Source organism: Watersipora subatra, chromosome 4, assembly GCF_963576615.1.
Source record: "Watersipora subatra chromosome 4, tzWatSuba1.1, whole genome shotgun sequence".
In the NCBI taxonomy this organism is placed as follows: domain Eukaryota; kingdom Metazoa; phylum Bryozoa; class Gymnolaemata; order Cheilostomatida; family Watersiporidae; genus Watersipora; species Watersipora subatra.
The window spans coordinates 63332524-63348541 of NC_088711.1; the positions used below are offsets into that span (position 1 = coordinate 63332524).

At 36.9% G+C, this 16018-nt stretch overlaps 1 protein-coding gene across 1 annotated transcript in view; it reads left to right on the plus strand.

Annotated features, from left to right (window-relative positions):
• The window catches only part of LOC137393504 (poly(A)-specific ribonuclease PARN-like), a 59417-nt gene that overhangs the window by 31221 nt on the left and 12178 nt on the right, over nucleotides 1–16018 (plus strand). Inside the window, exon 17 of the mRNA XM_068080080.1 lies at nucleotides 8065–8123. Within this exon, the coding sequence (XP_067936181.1) occupies nucleotides 8065–8123 (59 nt within the window). The remainder of the gene's footprint in view (nucleotides 1–8064; nucleotides 8124–16018) is intronic.

Consider the following 16018-nt stretch of genomic DNA (forward strand, 5'->3'; position numbering starts at 1 on the left):
CAAACATGAAAACAATCATTGATGGGAGCAACAAAACCCTTAATAAAACCAGTACACTACAAAGAGAAGACAACGAAAAAAGTTGCAACTGCAGACAAAAGAACAACTGCCCTTTGGAAGGAAAATGCAGAGCCAAAAATGTGATATATCAAGCAACAGTAAGCAACAACACAAACAACCACGTAGCAACCTACATAGGACTTTGCTCAACCGAATTTAAAACTAGATACAGTAACCATAAAGCCTCGTTTAACCACAAAAACAAACAACACCACACAGAATTGAGCAAGCACATTTGGAAGTTGAAAGAAAGCAACTCAACATACAACATAACATGGAAAATACTAGCTCAAGCACAACCATACACAAACAAAACAAAACGATGCAAATTATGTTTACTTGAAAAATACTTCATAATATGCAAACCACACTTAGGCACATTAAATAAAAGAAATGAATTGACTTCTAATTGCAGACATGCTAGGAGTTATCTTCTCGGTTACACTTAGCACTGAATTACATGATTACCACAGCGAGCCCATTTCTGATATTTTGGCACATTCGGTAAAGCTTTTCATTTTAGTACAATCGCGTCTGATGAGTGCTCCGCACGAAACAAATTTGTAACGCAAATACTAAAAGTTTACTTTTCGCAATAATTTTTCAAATATTTCATACTCCACTAATAATCTTTTAGGTTTTTAGTGTAGAGTTCTCTTTTTATATGCTTCTGCACTTGCTTTTAGTTAATATAAAATATATACATATATATTATACATACAATATATATTGTATGTATAATATATATTGTATAATATATATTGTATAATATATATGTTATATATACTATAAATGTTTTACATATTATTATAGAATAATATATATTATTTTATTAATATACCAGTAGACCTCTAAAGTGGGCTAACACATACATCCATAATATGAGATAATCTAAATCAGTGGTTCTTAACCAGGGGGGAATTCCCCCAGGGGGAATTTTGGGATTTTAGGGGGGAATTTGGCAGTTTGCCAGAGGGGATTTCCGTGGCACCAATTTTTCTTATATAAAGGGCAGCGAGGAGTGAATGAATTTCAGTAGTTTCAACAAAGCCAAGATCTAAAACTGTGGAAAAGGTAAGGATTGCTACACTACATGCATATACATACCTGCAATATTAATTGTTCAGTTACCGATTTGGTTTGCATAAACGTATAACATTTTGACAATTTGCTCTGTAGCCAAACATATGTATGATGTTTTGCTCATGTAGATATTGAACGTATTCAAATATTTTGATTGTATATCCCATATTGTAGGTGTTAGAAATGTCAAAGACAAAAAGACGAACATATGATGATTCTTACCTTAACTATGGATTCACTTGTATGATTAAAAGCGGCATCGAAGTACCACAATGTGTTTTGTGCATGAAAGTGCTCGCTAACGACTCCATGAAACCACATCAACTTAAGCAACACTTAGGAAATAAACATGCAGAACACATGGATAAATCAAAGCCGTTGTTCCTTGAAGCTAAAGAGAGAACTCAAGCAGGCAAAATGGATTCCACTGGCAGCTTTCATATCCAGGCACAGGCCATTACCGAGGCATCCTATGCTCTGTCTTACCGTATCGCCAGAGATAAGAAGCCACACACCATTGATGAAACATTAGTTAAACCTTGTCCGCTGGAGTGTACTAAGATTATTCTCGGAGACACAGCCGCTCAAAAGATAGCTGATTTATCCCTCTCAGACAGCGCAGTGAAATCGAGGATCGATGATATGTCTGTGGACAGAGATAGGCAAGTAATTGAAAAGATCAAGTCATCTCCCATGTTCGCCATTCAACTTGATGAGTCCACTGATGTTGCTAGCATTTCACAGCTGATGATGTTTGCACGCTATGTACACGGAGAGACAATCGAGGAAGAATTTCTGTTCTGCAGTCCTCTAACAGAGACCACCACAGCTGCTGATGTTATGAACCTGGTTTCCGACTTCTTCAGCAAAGAACATCTGGAATGGGGCAAACTGATTGGAGTTTGCACTGATGGTGCTCCAGCCATGCTTGGCTGTCGTGCTGGATTTGCAGTTGGTAAAAAAAAGAATCCTTTAGTGGTGAGTACCCATTGCTTCATTCACAGACATGCGCTAGCAGCAAAAACTTTTCCCAAAAGATTGCAGCAACACCTTTCTTCAGTGATTAAAGTAGTAAACTTTATCAAAGGCTCTGCATTGCAAACACGTCTCTTCCACAAGTTATGCGAAGGTATGGATGCTGTGCACTCATCACTATTGTTCCACACCGAAGTTCGATGGTTACCAAAGGGTAACATGCTTCTGCGTTTCTTCAATCTACGAGCAGAGTTCAATGAGTTCATGAAAACTCATAACAAACCCAAACTACTGGCTTCAATGCAGGTGGAAGGCTTCCATCAGTGTCTTGCTTACCTGGTTGACATATTTGGTTCAATCAATGAAGTGAACACAAAGATGCAAGGTAGAGACAGAAATGTGTTGAATGTAACTGATAGTATCAATGCATTCAAGGACAAGCTCAAACTATGGGTGGAAAGACTGGCTACTGGGAATGTAAGAGTTTCATTTCCAGTTCTGCATTCATTAGTTGACAAGAAAGCTCCTTCCGCTCCTTTGCTAAACGACGTAAAGCATCACTTGAACAGCTTGATAGCATAGTTTGAGAGATATTTTCCAAAGTTAGATCCTAGGACAGAGCAATTGATGAGCCTGCCCCGAGACCCTTTCAGACGCAATGTACATGAGATTCCGGAACAGCTTCAGGAGGAGTTTTTGGAGCTGAAAAACAACTCTGCATTAAAAGATGACTTCAAGGAGCTATCAATAGAGCATTTTTGGGTTCAGGCCCAAAGATTGTATCCCAACATAAGCCTGGCCGCTTTCAAGATGCTCATACCATTTGCTTCCATATACCTTTGCGAGTCAGCATTTTCAGCAATGCTAACCGTAAAGAGCAAATCTAGAAACCGTCTGGAAGTAGAAGCTGATCTATCCCTATCTATCTGTGCCCTATCTACAACAACTCCCAACATCAAAATTCTGGTCAGCTCCAAACAAACACAGAAATCGCACTAGTCTGCTGACTGTCGTACAATGATAGATATATTGAGTTTCAATATACATTCATTTTTAATATTCCATGTAAATATGACTGTAATAAATGCATATATACATGTATATATATGCATATAAGTTATATATGTAAATAAAGTTCACTATCTAGTTGCAGTGCATTATTTGAAGGAGTTGGGAGGGGGGAATTTCTGTCTTTAGGTTTGGAAAAGGGGGAATGGGGCAAAAAAGGTTAAGAACCACTGATCTAAATATATCCATCATATGGAATAGAATACATACAATGGTCATATGAGATAATCTATATATATATCCATCATATGGGATAGATTACATGCAACGGTCATATGAGATAATCTATATGAAGACCACAATGGAAAAACCAGTGAAGTCACATTTTGGTTTTTTTGGAGTTATTGCTACCTACCTGTAGTTTTGGCACTGTAGAATTGTATGGTGAATTAAAAATTTGGAAAAACCAGTGTTATCCTATAAAAAACTGTGTTTAAATTTTATGCTCAAATGAATAAACAGGAGATGTCTAAGCCGTAATGTGGAAAAATCGGCTAAGTCCAATAGCTAACCAATCAGAGAGCGTTTTGCTCGTTAACGCGGTCTTGCATTGTTTAATGTTGTTTAGCTAGCAGAAACGATCGATGCGTAACGCGTGCTTGTTCGTTAAGTTATTATTAATGCTGATGGCATCTGGAGATAGATCGAGTCTTCAGAATAAACTGAGAAGCCTAGAAAAACAAAGAAAAGATGGTAGTGTACAAAAGCAAGCTAAAAAGCAAAAGGTTTCTAGCCACACAACAGGAGAAAATTGCTTATGCAAACGGTAAACATGCTTTGTAATTGCGTGCAGATGACAGGCAGAAGTTGTTTTCTGATTTTAATCAATTTTACACTACAAAAAATACAAAACGATTATTTATTTTTGCTAATAACTGTGTGTAAAGTAGAGAAAAGAAGGCCCCATTGAAAGCCACAGGTCCCAAAGTAATGCAATTAGATTCGTTATGTGATAGCTATGATGGACAGAACAAAAACTACACACTCATTCACTATTTCCATTGGCTTGTGCATGAGAAAACCTTTTTTAACAAGATCACAATAAGCTATTCAACGCATGAACATTCTTACATAGAATGTGATTGAGACATGACTGCAGTGAGTTGCAAGTCAGATGTAGATCCACCGTCTAATTGGGTAAAGTTGTTTTGAAATGCTCGCAAACATCCTAAACCCTTTAAAACAATTTATCTTAAAGCACATAAATTACATAATTTTTTTATTATATATTTCAATACATCAGAGTCTTGGCTTTCGAATGAGCCTATATTCAATACACAAAGAATAATAGAACTATGAAAAACGGAGTGTCAAAAGTTCGTCTTGCAAAAAAAAAATTTGGTTCAGGTACTCAAAATGTGGCGTCATAATTCTCATTTAGCCTTAGGTCGTCGATCCCTTTTGCTGCCATTGAGGCTTCGTTTTTCTGTGACAATCGGTGCTGTTAAACCTGGAGAGCGCTAATAATAAACTAAGATTCTAGATAATCAACAATGCCTGCGATCGTGCTAACGCCTGACCAATACAAACACATGTTCTGGGTTAATTAATTATGCTTCAATAAATGTACTGTCGTTGATAAAGGTAATGAAATCACATCGATTAAATTATGACCTGCGGGTTGCGTGACCCTAGGACTAAATGTCAATCGCGCTTTCGCGAGATCACGCAATGCTTGAAATTAATTGGTCTCAGTCGTCACCCTTAACATCGCATTAAAAACAAAGAGCTAGTGCATAATATTATCGGGAAAATATAGTATGGTTCTTGGAGTTTGAGGTACTTGTCATAGAAATAATATGTACATGGAGAACTAATGACACTGATTCCTTTGTCATTTTCATTCGTTCTCTGGAGTTGTCCTACCTTTGCCTGCCACTAGCGTCATTATCGTCACTTTCGTAGTTGATAGATAAGCGGTAAGAGCACACAACAACGAATATGAGAATTGTGACGTCATAATTTTCGAGACTATGCCAGTAAACTTTTTCGCGGTAGAGCTCTGGGGAAATCCTATAAACACCAACCAATGTCTGTCTCACCATGGCAAACAATAGCTCATTCGAAAGCCAAGACTCTGATGTATTGAAATATACAATAAAAAATTATGTAATTTATGTGCTTTAACAGCTCAAATCCTTCAATAACACAGAATATCTTAAACAGATGTACTAGACAACTTGTCCAATGAAAACTAGGCCTATTCGTCAAGTGAAAGCTGCGAATGCGAACAGCAAGCTCATGGCGTTTTATAGAGAATCGTGAATTGGCAGTTACATCGAGAGTGCTATTAAAAAACCGTCTAAGCTTCTTCATTGAACTAAATCAACTATCATTACTATCAGTCGATTGCCAGTCAGCAAAAGAAAATACCAAGATTGGCAGATTTTTAAACAATTTTGCAAACTAGAGAATCAACCATATTTTGACAATTTTACAACCAGTGATGGTGTGACAGCAGATAGTGATGAAATTTAGACATTGTAGTGAAACTTTAAACTGCTATTAATTACTGGTTGTGTTACAGTACTTATATTATAATAGTTAAATATAGTTTGAAGTGGAAAAAATATAATGTTTAATTGAGCAAAACCTTTTTAGTGCATTCAAATGGAAAAATAGGTGATGTCCGTTGCCAACATGCATGTTCATTTTTGACCACTGAATTACAAAAAAACTAATATTCTGAGTTAAAAATGTTATTTTATAAGCACCAAACTATGTATCTGTCAATAAACCTACATATATTTGTCATAAACTGTATTTTGATTGCGTGATCCAGTCTCAAATCTTAAAAATTGATTTTCTCGAAAGTGTGACATCACTGGTTTTTCCATTGTGGTCTTCATATATATCCTTCATATGGGATAGAATACATACAACGGTCATATGGGATAATCTATATACAGTAAAACTCGGATAACTCGCCCTCGGATATCTCGAACACATGGTTATCTCGAACGGATTTGTTTGGTCCGTTCCCACGCAATGATAAATTCCTTTAGATAACTCGACCTTAACTTTGTTAACTCGAACAGTTTTTTTGCCCAACGGCTACCGAGACGGTTGTTATCGCTTTAGAAAATCACTTTATTCCAAGCCATAGAGATAAACAACAACTTTTAGTAGTACTTAGGCGTCATTATTACCACTATCGGCAAAATATTTTCGTTAATGACTTTTCTAAAAGTTTGCAAAAAATCAAATTTTACCAAACATCCGCTTGGGGATAGCCCTCCGCAAGCAAGGAGAACCCAGGTAACCTTCAGATAAACTTTAAGAAAAATGGGCTAAACTGGTTTTTGTTAAAACGCTCAAAAGAAACATATGTCTTTTTTTCTGAAAGTTTCAACCGCGATCAGGTTTTGCCTATTTTAATCTGAAAACGTCCTGGCAGTCACATCACCTAAAACAAACAAACGAATCTCAAGTAATAAAAGGAAAATATTTATACTTTCTGATAAAAATTGTTAAAACATTACATGAGAGGTCCCTTAACTTGCAACAAGCAATCAATGCTTTTGATTTATATATAGTTTGTATATGTACTGATAAATACAATAATACATGCACTTGTGACAGTGTTCTCATAACTTGAACGCTCTGATAACTCTAACACTTTCTTTCGGTCCCATGAAGGTCGAGTTAGCCGAGTTTCACTGTATATCCATCATACGGAAGAGAATACATACAACGGTCATATGAGATAATCTATATATATCCATCATATGGAATAGAATATATACAACGGTCATATGAGATAATCTATATATATCCATCATATGGAATAGAATACATACAACGGTCATATGGGATAATCTATATATATCCATCATATGGAATAGAATACATACAACGGTCATATGAGATAATCTATATATATCCATCATTTGGAATAGAATACATACAACGGTCATATGAGATAGATTGATGGATGAACACATAGGAAGGAATAGATTTAGGAAGGAATAGGCTAGGAAGGAATAGATGTAGGAAGGCATAGACGTAGGAAGGAGTAGATGTAGGAAGAAATAGATGTAGGAAGGAGTAGATGTGGGAAGACAATAATTGTACGGCAAAATTCATCTGGCCAAGGCAGGATATTTCAGCTAGTTTTATCATATATTATCAAGTAAATTTTAAAACTTGAATGAAACAAAACTATTTGGCAATTTCTTTACATTTTTTAATGAAATAGGATGAAAGATAAGACAACCTTTAATTTCATGTTTTATAATTGAATATTTATGTTTGCTCAGGATGCGTTCATCACTCGCTCACTTGGCTATCATTTATGTTTACTAAAATGGCATGAGCATTTGGTATACAGGCGTGCGTTTCTCCATTGCCGAAGCCCGGTCTTGCTATCTGCTACGACTCCTCATAAACCTACTGAAGATGAACAACTAATTAAGTTCATTTCTGAGCTAACGGATAAATAAGTAGTGAAAAGTTGAGGTACCTCTTCAGTTTATATAGCAGCCATTTAGATGACACCATCTTAGAGAGTACCTGTCAATTAGTGTCAAGTTTAGATGTTGCATTGCTTGTTTATTTATGACAAGCCAGTATATAAATCTTTGGCCGTTAGCAATGAAATGATTCAAGACCATTCTCTCGATTAGTGCATTCACCTAGTAACCCCACCTTCCATCACTGTTATTAGCTTGGGGATAGAGGAAATACGGTTTTTTGCAAATGATGTTTGCTGAACATACTTGTTATCCCCCTTCTACCAATGACATTCACACTCAGTAGCTGGAAAGGTCAGGGTATGCAATGGTGAGCTTCTTAGACTAAGAGGTGAACATGCTATTGGCAAAACTAAATTGTGCACATAACTTGAGGCAACTCACGCACGGGTGTTCTCTCTTTCAGTTCAACTCCCGGGGAAAGTGATGTGAAGCTAGTCAAGGTGACAAAAGAGAGTGAAACAGGTAAGGCTTATGCGGATGCAGTTGTGTTACCTAGACTTCATCTCATCTGTTAGAACTCACATCTTGTTAGGTTTGTTAGATATTTGGATTGCACTGAAACAATGAAACTTCTATGAGGAGAAAAGATTTGAACTGTGGAAAGTTCCAGTGCCTAGAAAGAAGAATTGACCAATCAAAATGTGCGATTATCCTTTTTATTCCCATTTACTACAAAAATGATACCCATGCGAATGACCCGCCTTTTGTAGCTGAGTTTGTCAAGAAAAACTATGTTTGATTGCGCATGTCTTGCATAGCAAGCCACCTCCATCCTTGCATGTTAAACACTACAGCTACTTCTTATGTCAGGGCGTACCGTAGTAACGCACTCTTCCGTGAACTTTTGCATTTGTCCTAGTTTGAGTACCTGCTTGGAATGCACTAGCTAGTAGTATCGGAGCTGTAATAGTGCATCAGCCCAGAGCTATCACTCACATTATTAGCATAGAGATAGCTGAACCAAGCTTCCCTGATGCTATTGCTAGAGCAAGGGAACAATCAGTAGTGCCTGGGTTCCGTTGCATGCAGCTGTTAGTGCTTCGGTTCCACCGAAACCGTTAGCGCCATTTGAAGCAGCAACAACGCTCACTGACACTTCTGCTATTTCCTGACATACGAAAGTTAGGATGGGGCCCAGTCTCAGCATAGTGGGCTGGCATTCCTTATGGTAGCATTTATAAGCATTGCCAGAGGTAAATGACATTTGTGTATGATGCACTCCGAGGGCATTTACTGCTTGATACCGGTTTGACTAGCGACTAGCAATGTATCCGCTGACGCTGCTGCGTATTGCCGGCTGTTTGCTGAGCCATTACATCCCTCTCTTGAGGCCTCGGCTTCTAGGTAAGCATAGCCTTTGCTCATAAGTTTCATACAAGTCATGAGAGCTCATATTGATAATCCTGATAAGGCTGGCCCTCACATTCTATTACAAAACTTCCTTGTTCGGTGCAAGTGTCATGCAATGCTCTGCATAGCTGATCAGTTGAAGCTTGTTCACTTTTTGCTTGCAATTAGAATGCCTGCTTTTGTTTGGTTACCTTGATAAAAAGAATGCTTTAAGCAGCGTGGCTGGCCTTAAACTTCATGCTGATTAACATGGCTGCCCCTGTTCCTTTGCCCCTTATTCGTTTCTCCATATCTTGTCATTCATTTTTCTACCTTCTCCACTTGTTTAAACCCATAGCCTCTCGGTCCGCCTTGTTCCTTCCAACCTCTTCTCAGTTCCTCTTCTAATCTGTTTACCCTCCTCTAATTCTTCACCAGTCTACTCTCTTATCATGCTACTAGCCTTTCAGCTGCCATACGGTCTTGCCTCTCCTTTTCTCTCTCTTGTTCTACAGTTTTGATAACTTCATCACCAAATTCAACAATCCACTCACAAATCTCCGATTTGAGACTCAGATGTGAGTCTTTTTTGGAAAGAGCGTATGGCTAGATGGTTGCTACTGGGCTGACGAGTTGCTGAGGCCGAGAGCATGTTTGTGGGTGCATTTGATGAAACTGTAGGTATGGTTTGCTGGAGTATTCGACCCAATATTTGTGACCTCTTATGCGGTGAGATGGTTAGATTCACATTTGCTCTATGAAGACATCTTTTCGGATAGTCTTTAATCATTAGATGACTGAGAACTAGCATTCAATACCGTAAAACCTCTGATTGAACGCCATGGTGCTCTATTTTTCAGCCCTTGCTCTCTAGTGGTGGTCAATTGGAGGCGTTGTTCAAATAGAGGCTGGCGTTGTATTTTTCAAATAGCTCTTCAGAATTCTGGGAAGATAAATTTAGTACTTTTTCGGGTGAAGCGAATGACACCTGTATTTTGTACTCCCCTTTTGGTAAAGTGATGTTAAAACTTATGGCTGCAATAAATCTGCTAACATACCTCTAACTTGTCAAAGATCTCTAAATAAAACATGCATTGGGAAGATGAGAGATCTTTACCAGTTGTTATTTATTGCTTGCAATAAATCTGTGATGATATTATAGCCTGTGCTTTGATTTGCAATTTGTTAGAGCTTTCAATTTTTATTTCATTCTAAATTTGAAGACATTTTTATTTTATATCTATATTTAAAAATGTTGAATATAAGCTCATTGCACTCATTGATATGTTTGGTGTTTATTTTTAGTTTACTGGCACTGAAATTTGTATATTGTCAAGTCGTCAAATAATAGTGTTATACGATCATCAACAAAACTTCCTTCTAGCCTAAAGAGCCACAGAGCTGACCACCTTATCTTTACAAATTTAGCAAGCATCTTATTAGTGATGCCAGCAAGATATTGGCTCGATCTTCGGCTTGTCTGAAAAGAACTTTTCAGATGGCATGCTAAGTGGCCTGAGCCAATATGGCATTCCCCAAACTGATGATCTACCTGCAGTAATTATCTTAGATGAGTTTGTTGGTACATGATAAACATTGCAATAGAGGAGAGACTCAGGCGTTTAGAAATAGAGGCAATTGTCAAACCCATAATAATTGAATTTGTCTCATTTTTTCACCTCATTAGTATTCAGCTCCGTGGGTTGTTTATAACATGTCACTGGCTCAGCATTTGTCATGTTTAGTGTAGTATTCACATGTGTGTCTGACCTATTCTCCACGAACTCTTGAAATACTGATGGCTTATTCATAATTGGCTGAGTTATCGAATTGATCCTGTACAGGACTTTAAACTATATGATTAGGAGGCCATGGTTGACCACGGGTGGCTCCGTCGTCGTGCTACCATTGTTATAATCTAGTGCTTGTACACTTTTTGTACTCTTTCATTGGTTCTATTCGTGTTTTGCAGACTTGCTTAAAATTTTCAACTCAGGAGGCCATTCGTGTTTTATATGCCAATACTGTTCACTATTATCTTACTGTTTGCTCTTACTCTGCCAATAACAACGCACACAATAATGTATTTAGTTCTTCTATTTGTCCAAAGTGCCTTTAATGACCACATCAAAAACAAAGAATATTACGGCTCATTTGGATTCTTTATGTGTACCCTGGAGGGGCACTCGTCGCAAAATATCGAAAGACTACCGTAAAACCTTTATTTGAACGCTATGGCCGCTCTATTTTTCAACCTTTCCGTTAGAGTGGGCTTTATTAGAGGTGATGTTCATATGAAAGGTGTCATTGTATTTTTCAAATACTTCTTCAGAATTTTGAAAAGATTAATTCAACCCTTTCATTAGCAAATCGAATGTCGCCCATATTTGCACTCTTTCGAGCGGTGCGACATTTAAGTTTTTTGGATGCTAAAAATTTACTAACTTACCTCCAACTTGTAGAACTCTAAATAATATTCACGAGGAAGCTGGTACATGTTTCTATCAGTTGATATCTACTGCTTGCAAAACTACCCTACAGGATGAAAATATTCGCGGAGTCAAGTTTTGCGCAAATTGCCTTTTTCATGCATATTCGCGGACTAATTTATTCGCAGATGAACACAATCACGCTCTATTAAGGGTTAACTCTATTGCGGCTAGCAATAGAGCAATGCGTATTGCTAGCTGCACATGAGTACACCACGCGTTCGGATTTCTATTTAGCTGACAACTATGAGTCGATCATGCTAAGCTATAAATTTCTTGCTGCGTCCAGAGGTTTTCACGAATATTCATCGATTTGGAGGCCTTTGATGAACCAACAACTTGTGGTAAGTAATGTTTTTTTTTCAAAACCCTTTACTAAATTAATAATTGAATTTTACTTTGGTTCTTTGGTAAAATGCAATATTTATTTTTTCCATTCCTACCGCTTCGTTATTTGTTTTCGTTTGAGAGAGAGCCCAATAATCTGCACAACCTATTTGCACTAAAGCTAATAAACGCAGACTGAACAACGGTTGGTCACCTACCCGTGAAATAAGTAGAGTAAGCAGCTTTTCATCATACCCGGAGGCACAATGACTGCAAAGGTGGTGGATGTCATTACTAGAAGATCACCAATCATTCAGGGAGGTCTTTCAATTGAGGTAGAAGTGACTGCAGCTACTTACGAGGATAATATATCTGTTTTAAAAAAGGAACAACGCCTTTACGAGCACAAATTTTTGGCCAACCGGTGAAACTTTGCAATGGTGAGCCACGAGGAGAGTTCTGATGATAACTCCCTTACCAGCCATGTGGTAGCGAGAGAATTGCCTTTAACATCTACTCGAGACAGTGACAGCGATATAGAGCTGCTATTACCAAAATAACTAGTCAGAGAGCACCATTATACTCTAGTAGGCCTATTTACTTATCAAGAGTATCGGTTTAATTTTATTGCCAGACCGCCACATGGGCTAAACTGTTTTTATTTACTTCATTCATTGTTTGTAAAATTTTATTTGTATTTCAAATATTATATTTGTAAACTCAAGTTTGTAATAAATTATAATATATCTACACATGAAATAGAATATATGTATAATATAATCATGTTTGCTGCAGCGATATCAAGGAGTTGTTGATGAAGGGGTCTAGGTTGACTGGTTGCTTCTCTGCCAATATTCCTGCCTTGGTGAATATTACTACTTGTCTCTAGTTTTCGTAATTGGAATAGATTCTGTTTCATTCTCAATCTGCAGTCAACACAAAAAAGAAAAATATTAATAAGTGTAAAGGAAGTACAAAAACAATAGCTGGAGTATTGAACGAAAGCGATCAGTTTTTAAACAAGAGAATGAACTAACGCAGTTAATTATGAAAAAATGTATCTGCACTGCAAATCAAACACATACTATAATGTCCAGATCAGAATCATTATCGTCATCAACTTCGATATTAGAAGTTAATGGAGTTGATTTCAATGTAATAAGACTGTAAGAGATATTTTTGCGATGACGACGCCATGCCGAATAACTTGTGAAACCCTTAAAGAATAGAGAAAGCATAATATTATTATGCTTTATTAGTTATCTTGAGGTGTTGACTGATGTTCTAAAAAAAGAATCAAGGAGATTGACCCCCTAGAAGCTGAGATATAGACAGCCAAACACAGGTCTACCTAATAAAGAATCAGAGGAAAACCCTTCGAAAATCCCGAAAACTATGACGTATAAAATCGACTTAATGGTCATGTGCCGGAGTTGCGCACCCTTACCACCGTTACTTATAATGATTGTTTTGGCTACGAGATGTGAAACGCTTCTCGCGATAGTAAATAATTTACATACTAGCTCTGGTTTCTCAGGAAAATCATCCAAACATTGTGTGGTAAAGGCATTTGCCCACAACCCCTCGCCATGATTTTTTAAAGCAGAAGAGCAGATTTTGACTATTGTGCTTCAAATTTTAACTCGATCTCCACGGATATGCTCCGAAGATCATCTGTTCAACGAACGGTGCGTGTATAGTCTATATGCGATATCCGCGATTGCAGTTTGTTTAGAATACGAAATAGGAATGGGACTTTTTGTTCCTTCATCATTTTTCTACTGTGTATCTACTGCAGCATTCAGTTGATTTTCATGATTATCGTCACTATTAACAGACTGGAAGTTCACTACAGCCATAATCTTAAAAAGACTAACTTGACCGTGCTGCTCTTGCTATAAGAAAAGAAAACGATAACTTTTGCTTTGATTTTTCTATTGATCTATTATCTTATCTACGATTATTTTTTATGATTTATATAATATTCATAATGCATATTATACAAAATAATAATATAACTGCGTATAGAATAAATGATGTAACTAATATAATTTGTAGAAAATTCCAAATGATAACCGAGATTGATGATTGATTTAATTGATTCTATTTATTAGCTATAGTTAAAAAATCTGAACAACGCTAAAGATGAGTCTGAATAGGGAAGCTAAGTAGGAGAACAACAAAACTGAGCTGAACTAGCAAGATAGCGAAATGTTGCGAAATAATAGACGCATGTAATTATTTTATGCTAAAACTAATCTACACGTCCGGAGGGACTGGTTCGGAATTCTAGGAGCGATGATTGTTAGGCCCAATTTGATTGTTCTATACTTCCAGGGATTAAACCAATTAAAACGCCGTGATTGTTATAGGAGAGCGCATTAGTTGGCTTAATTGACCAATGACACACAAGTCGATTTCATACGTCATATATTGATGATTACCAAAACACTTTTGTTTTTTGGTAGACCTGTGTTTGGCTGGCTATATCTCAGCTTCTGGTTGGTCAATCTCCTTGATTTTTTTTTAAAACATCAGTCAACACCTCAAGATGAATAATAAAGCATAATAATATTATGCTTTCTCTATTCTTTAAATAATTTTGTAAAGAAGTGGGATGCAATGGCAATGAGGTTAACTCAAGTTCCGGTGATGATGTAAAAAAAGTTTTGGAACTCGGCTACGTTTAGTACTTCTGCCTAGCGGCTAGTTTTTAATTTGAGGCAGTAGTTATTCTCCCTTGTGTTTAAAAATAGAACCAATTATTCGCGAAATTTAATAATTCACGGAATTAACTGTTCGCGAAATCGCGAATAATTATATCCATCGAATATTTTCATCCTGTAGGGTATATTTAACAAGGTCGTATAAAAGATTGCACTCATCGATATGTTTGCTAGTTTGAAGCCAAAACTAGCTTTTTATGTGTAATAGAAGTGGAGTTATGAGATTACCGCAATGATGTTATCAAATAATATGCTATAAATTTGTAAGTTTTATAATAATAACCTATCAAATGCTACAAATATATATTCAAGAACAAGTGACATAAACAAATTATAATACATGCAGAAACAAAAATTAACATTTTTGAAACAAAGTTATTGGCATCATTTGTTGGCAGGTTGTGTTCTGATGGTTGCTTCTACGTGTATATGGAACCTTTATTCATCTTCTGGCTGTTCAATACCTTCCACATTGCCTGCTGACCTTTACTCTGTTTCTGCACTGCTGAACTAGTCGATATTAGCGTCCAAACAGTTTTTTAGCCGAGCAAAACTTTTTCACGTTGCTATCTAAAAAAACTTATCACGAAAATAATGATAAACTTTTAGTCGCATGCACGCTTAGCACAAGTCATCCAAAGCATTGTAATTGGTAAAACGTTTTTCACATGCAGTAAGTCGAAGTATCAAGACCGCGTTAAACGTGGAACTACTATTAGCCTGGATACTAGTTATTTTATGGCGATGCAAGCAAAGGTTTTAATGAAAAGACCTAAAGGCTTGGAGTTGAAAACGGACTTCTTTACGAAAAGAAACAACGAATTAATTAATTGTTATTGATGTAGTCGAGATATTATTAGCAGGTTTTATGGACACTTTTCTACAGATCACTTGCTATTATGGGTCCATAAAGATTAAGAATGTCAAATAGCGGTGGTCAAATAAAAGTAGCGGTCAAATAGAAGTGGCGTTCAATTAAAGGGTGGCGCTCTATTTTCCAAACCTACTATAGTGGCGCTCAAATAGGGGTAACCTTCAAATAAAAGTGATGTTCAAATACAGGTTTACGGTATTTATCAAGGAATGGGGAGGAGCGTGATATTTAGGTCTATACATATTCAAAAACTTGTAATTATCTTCTACTTGCTGCTTTCAGCAATCTGTCACCGATGCGACGAATACTCTATCGACGATCCGCGAACAAATCCAATAAAATCTGTGTAACATATAAAGATGCACGTGCTGTAAGGCATGCAATCGGTTGTCATAGCCTTAAAAAATTAAATATCTCTAGCTATAGCTTTAGTTGATGTGTCACCACGAATGCTCTTATCTACTGTCTACTAACCCTACCAGACTTGGTTCTCATGTACCATTGTGCGCCTAAACCAAGCCAAAACTACCTTATATTTCCTAAACTCATGAGAAGTACGCAATTGTAATTCTAGCTCCTTATGTATACCTACCATGTCCCCTACATGTACCC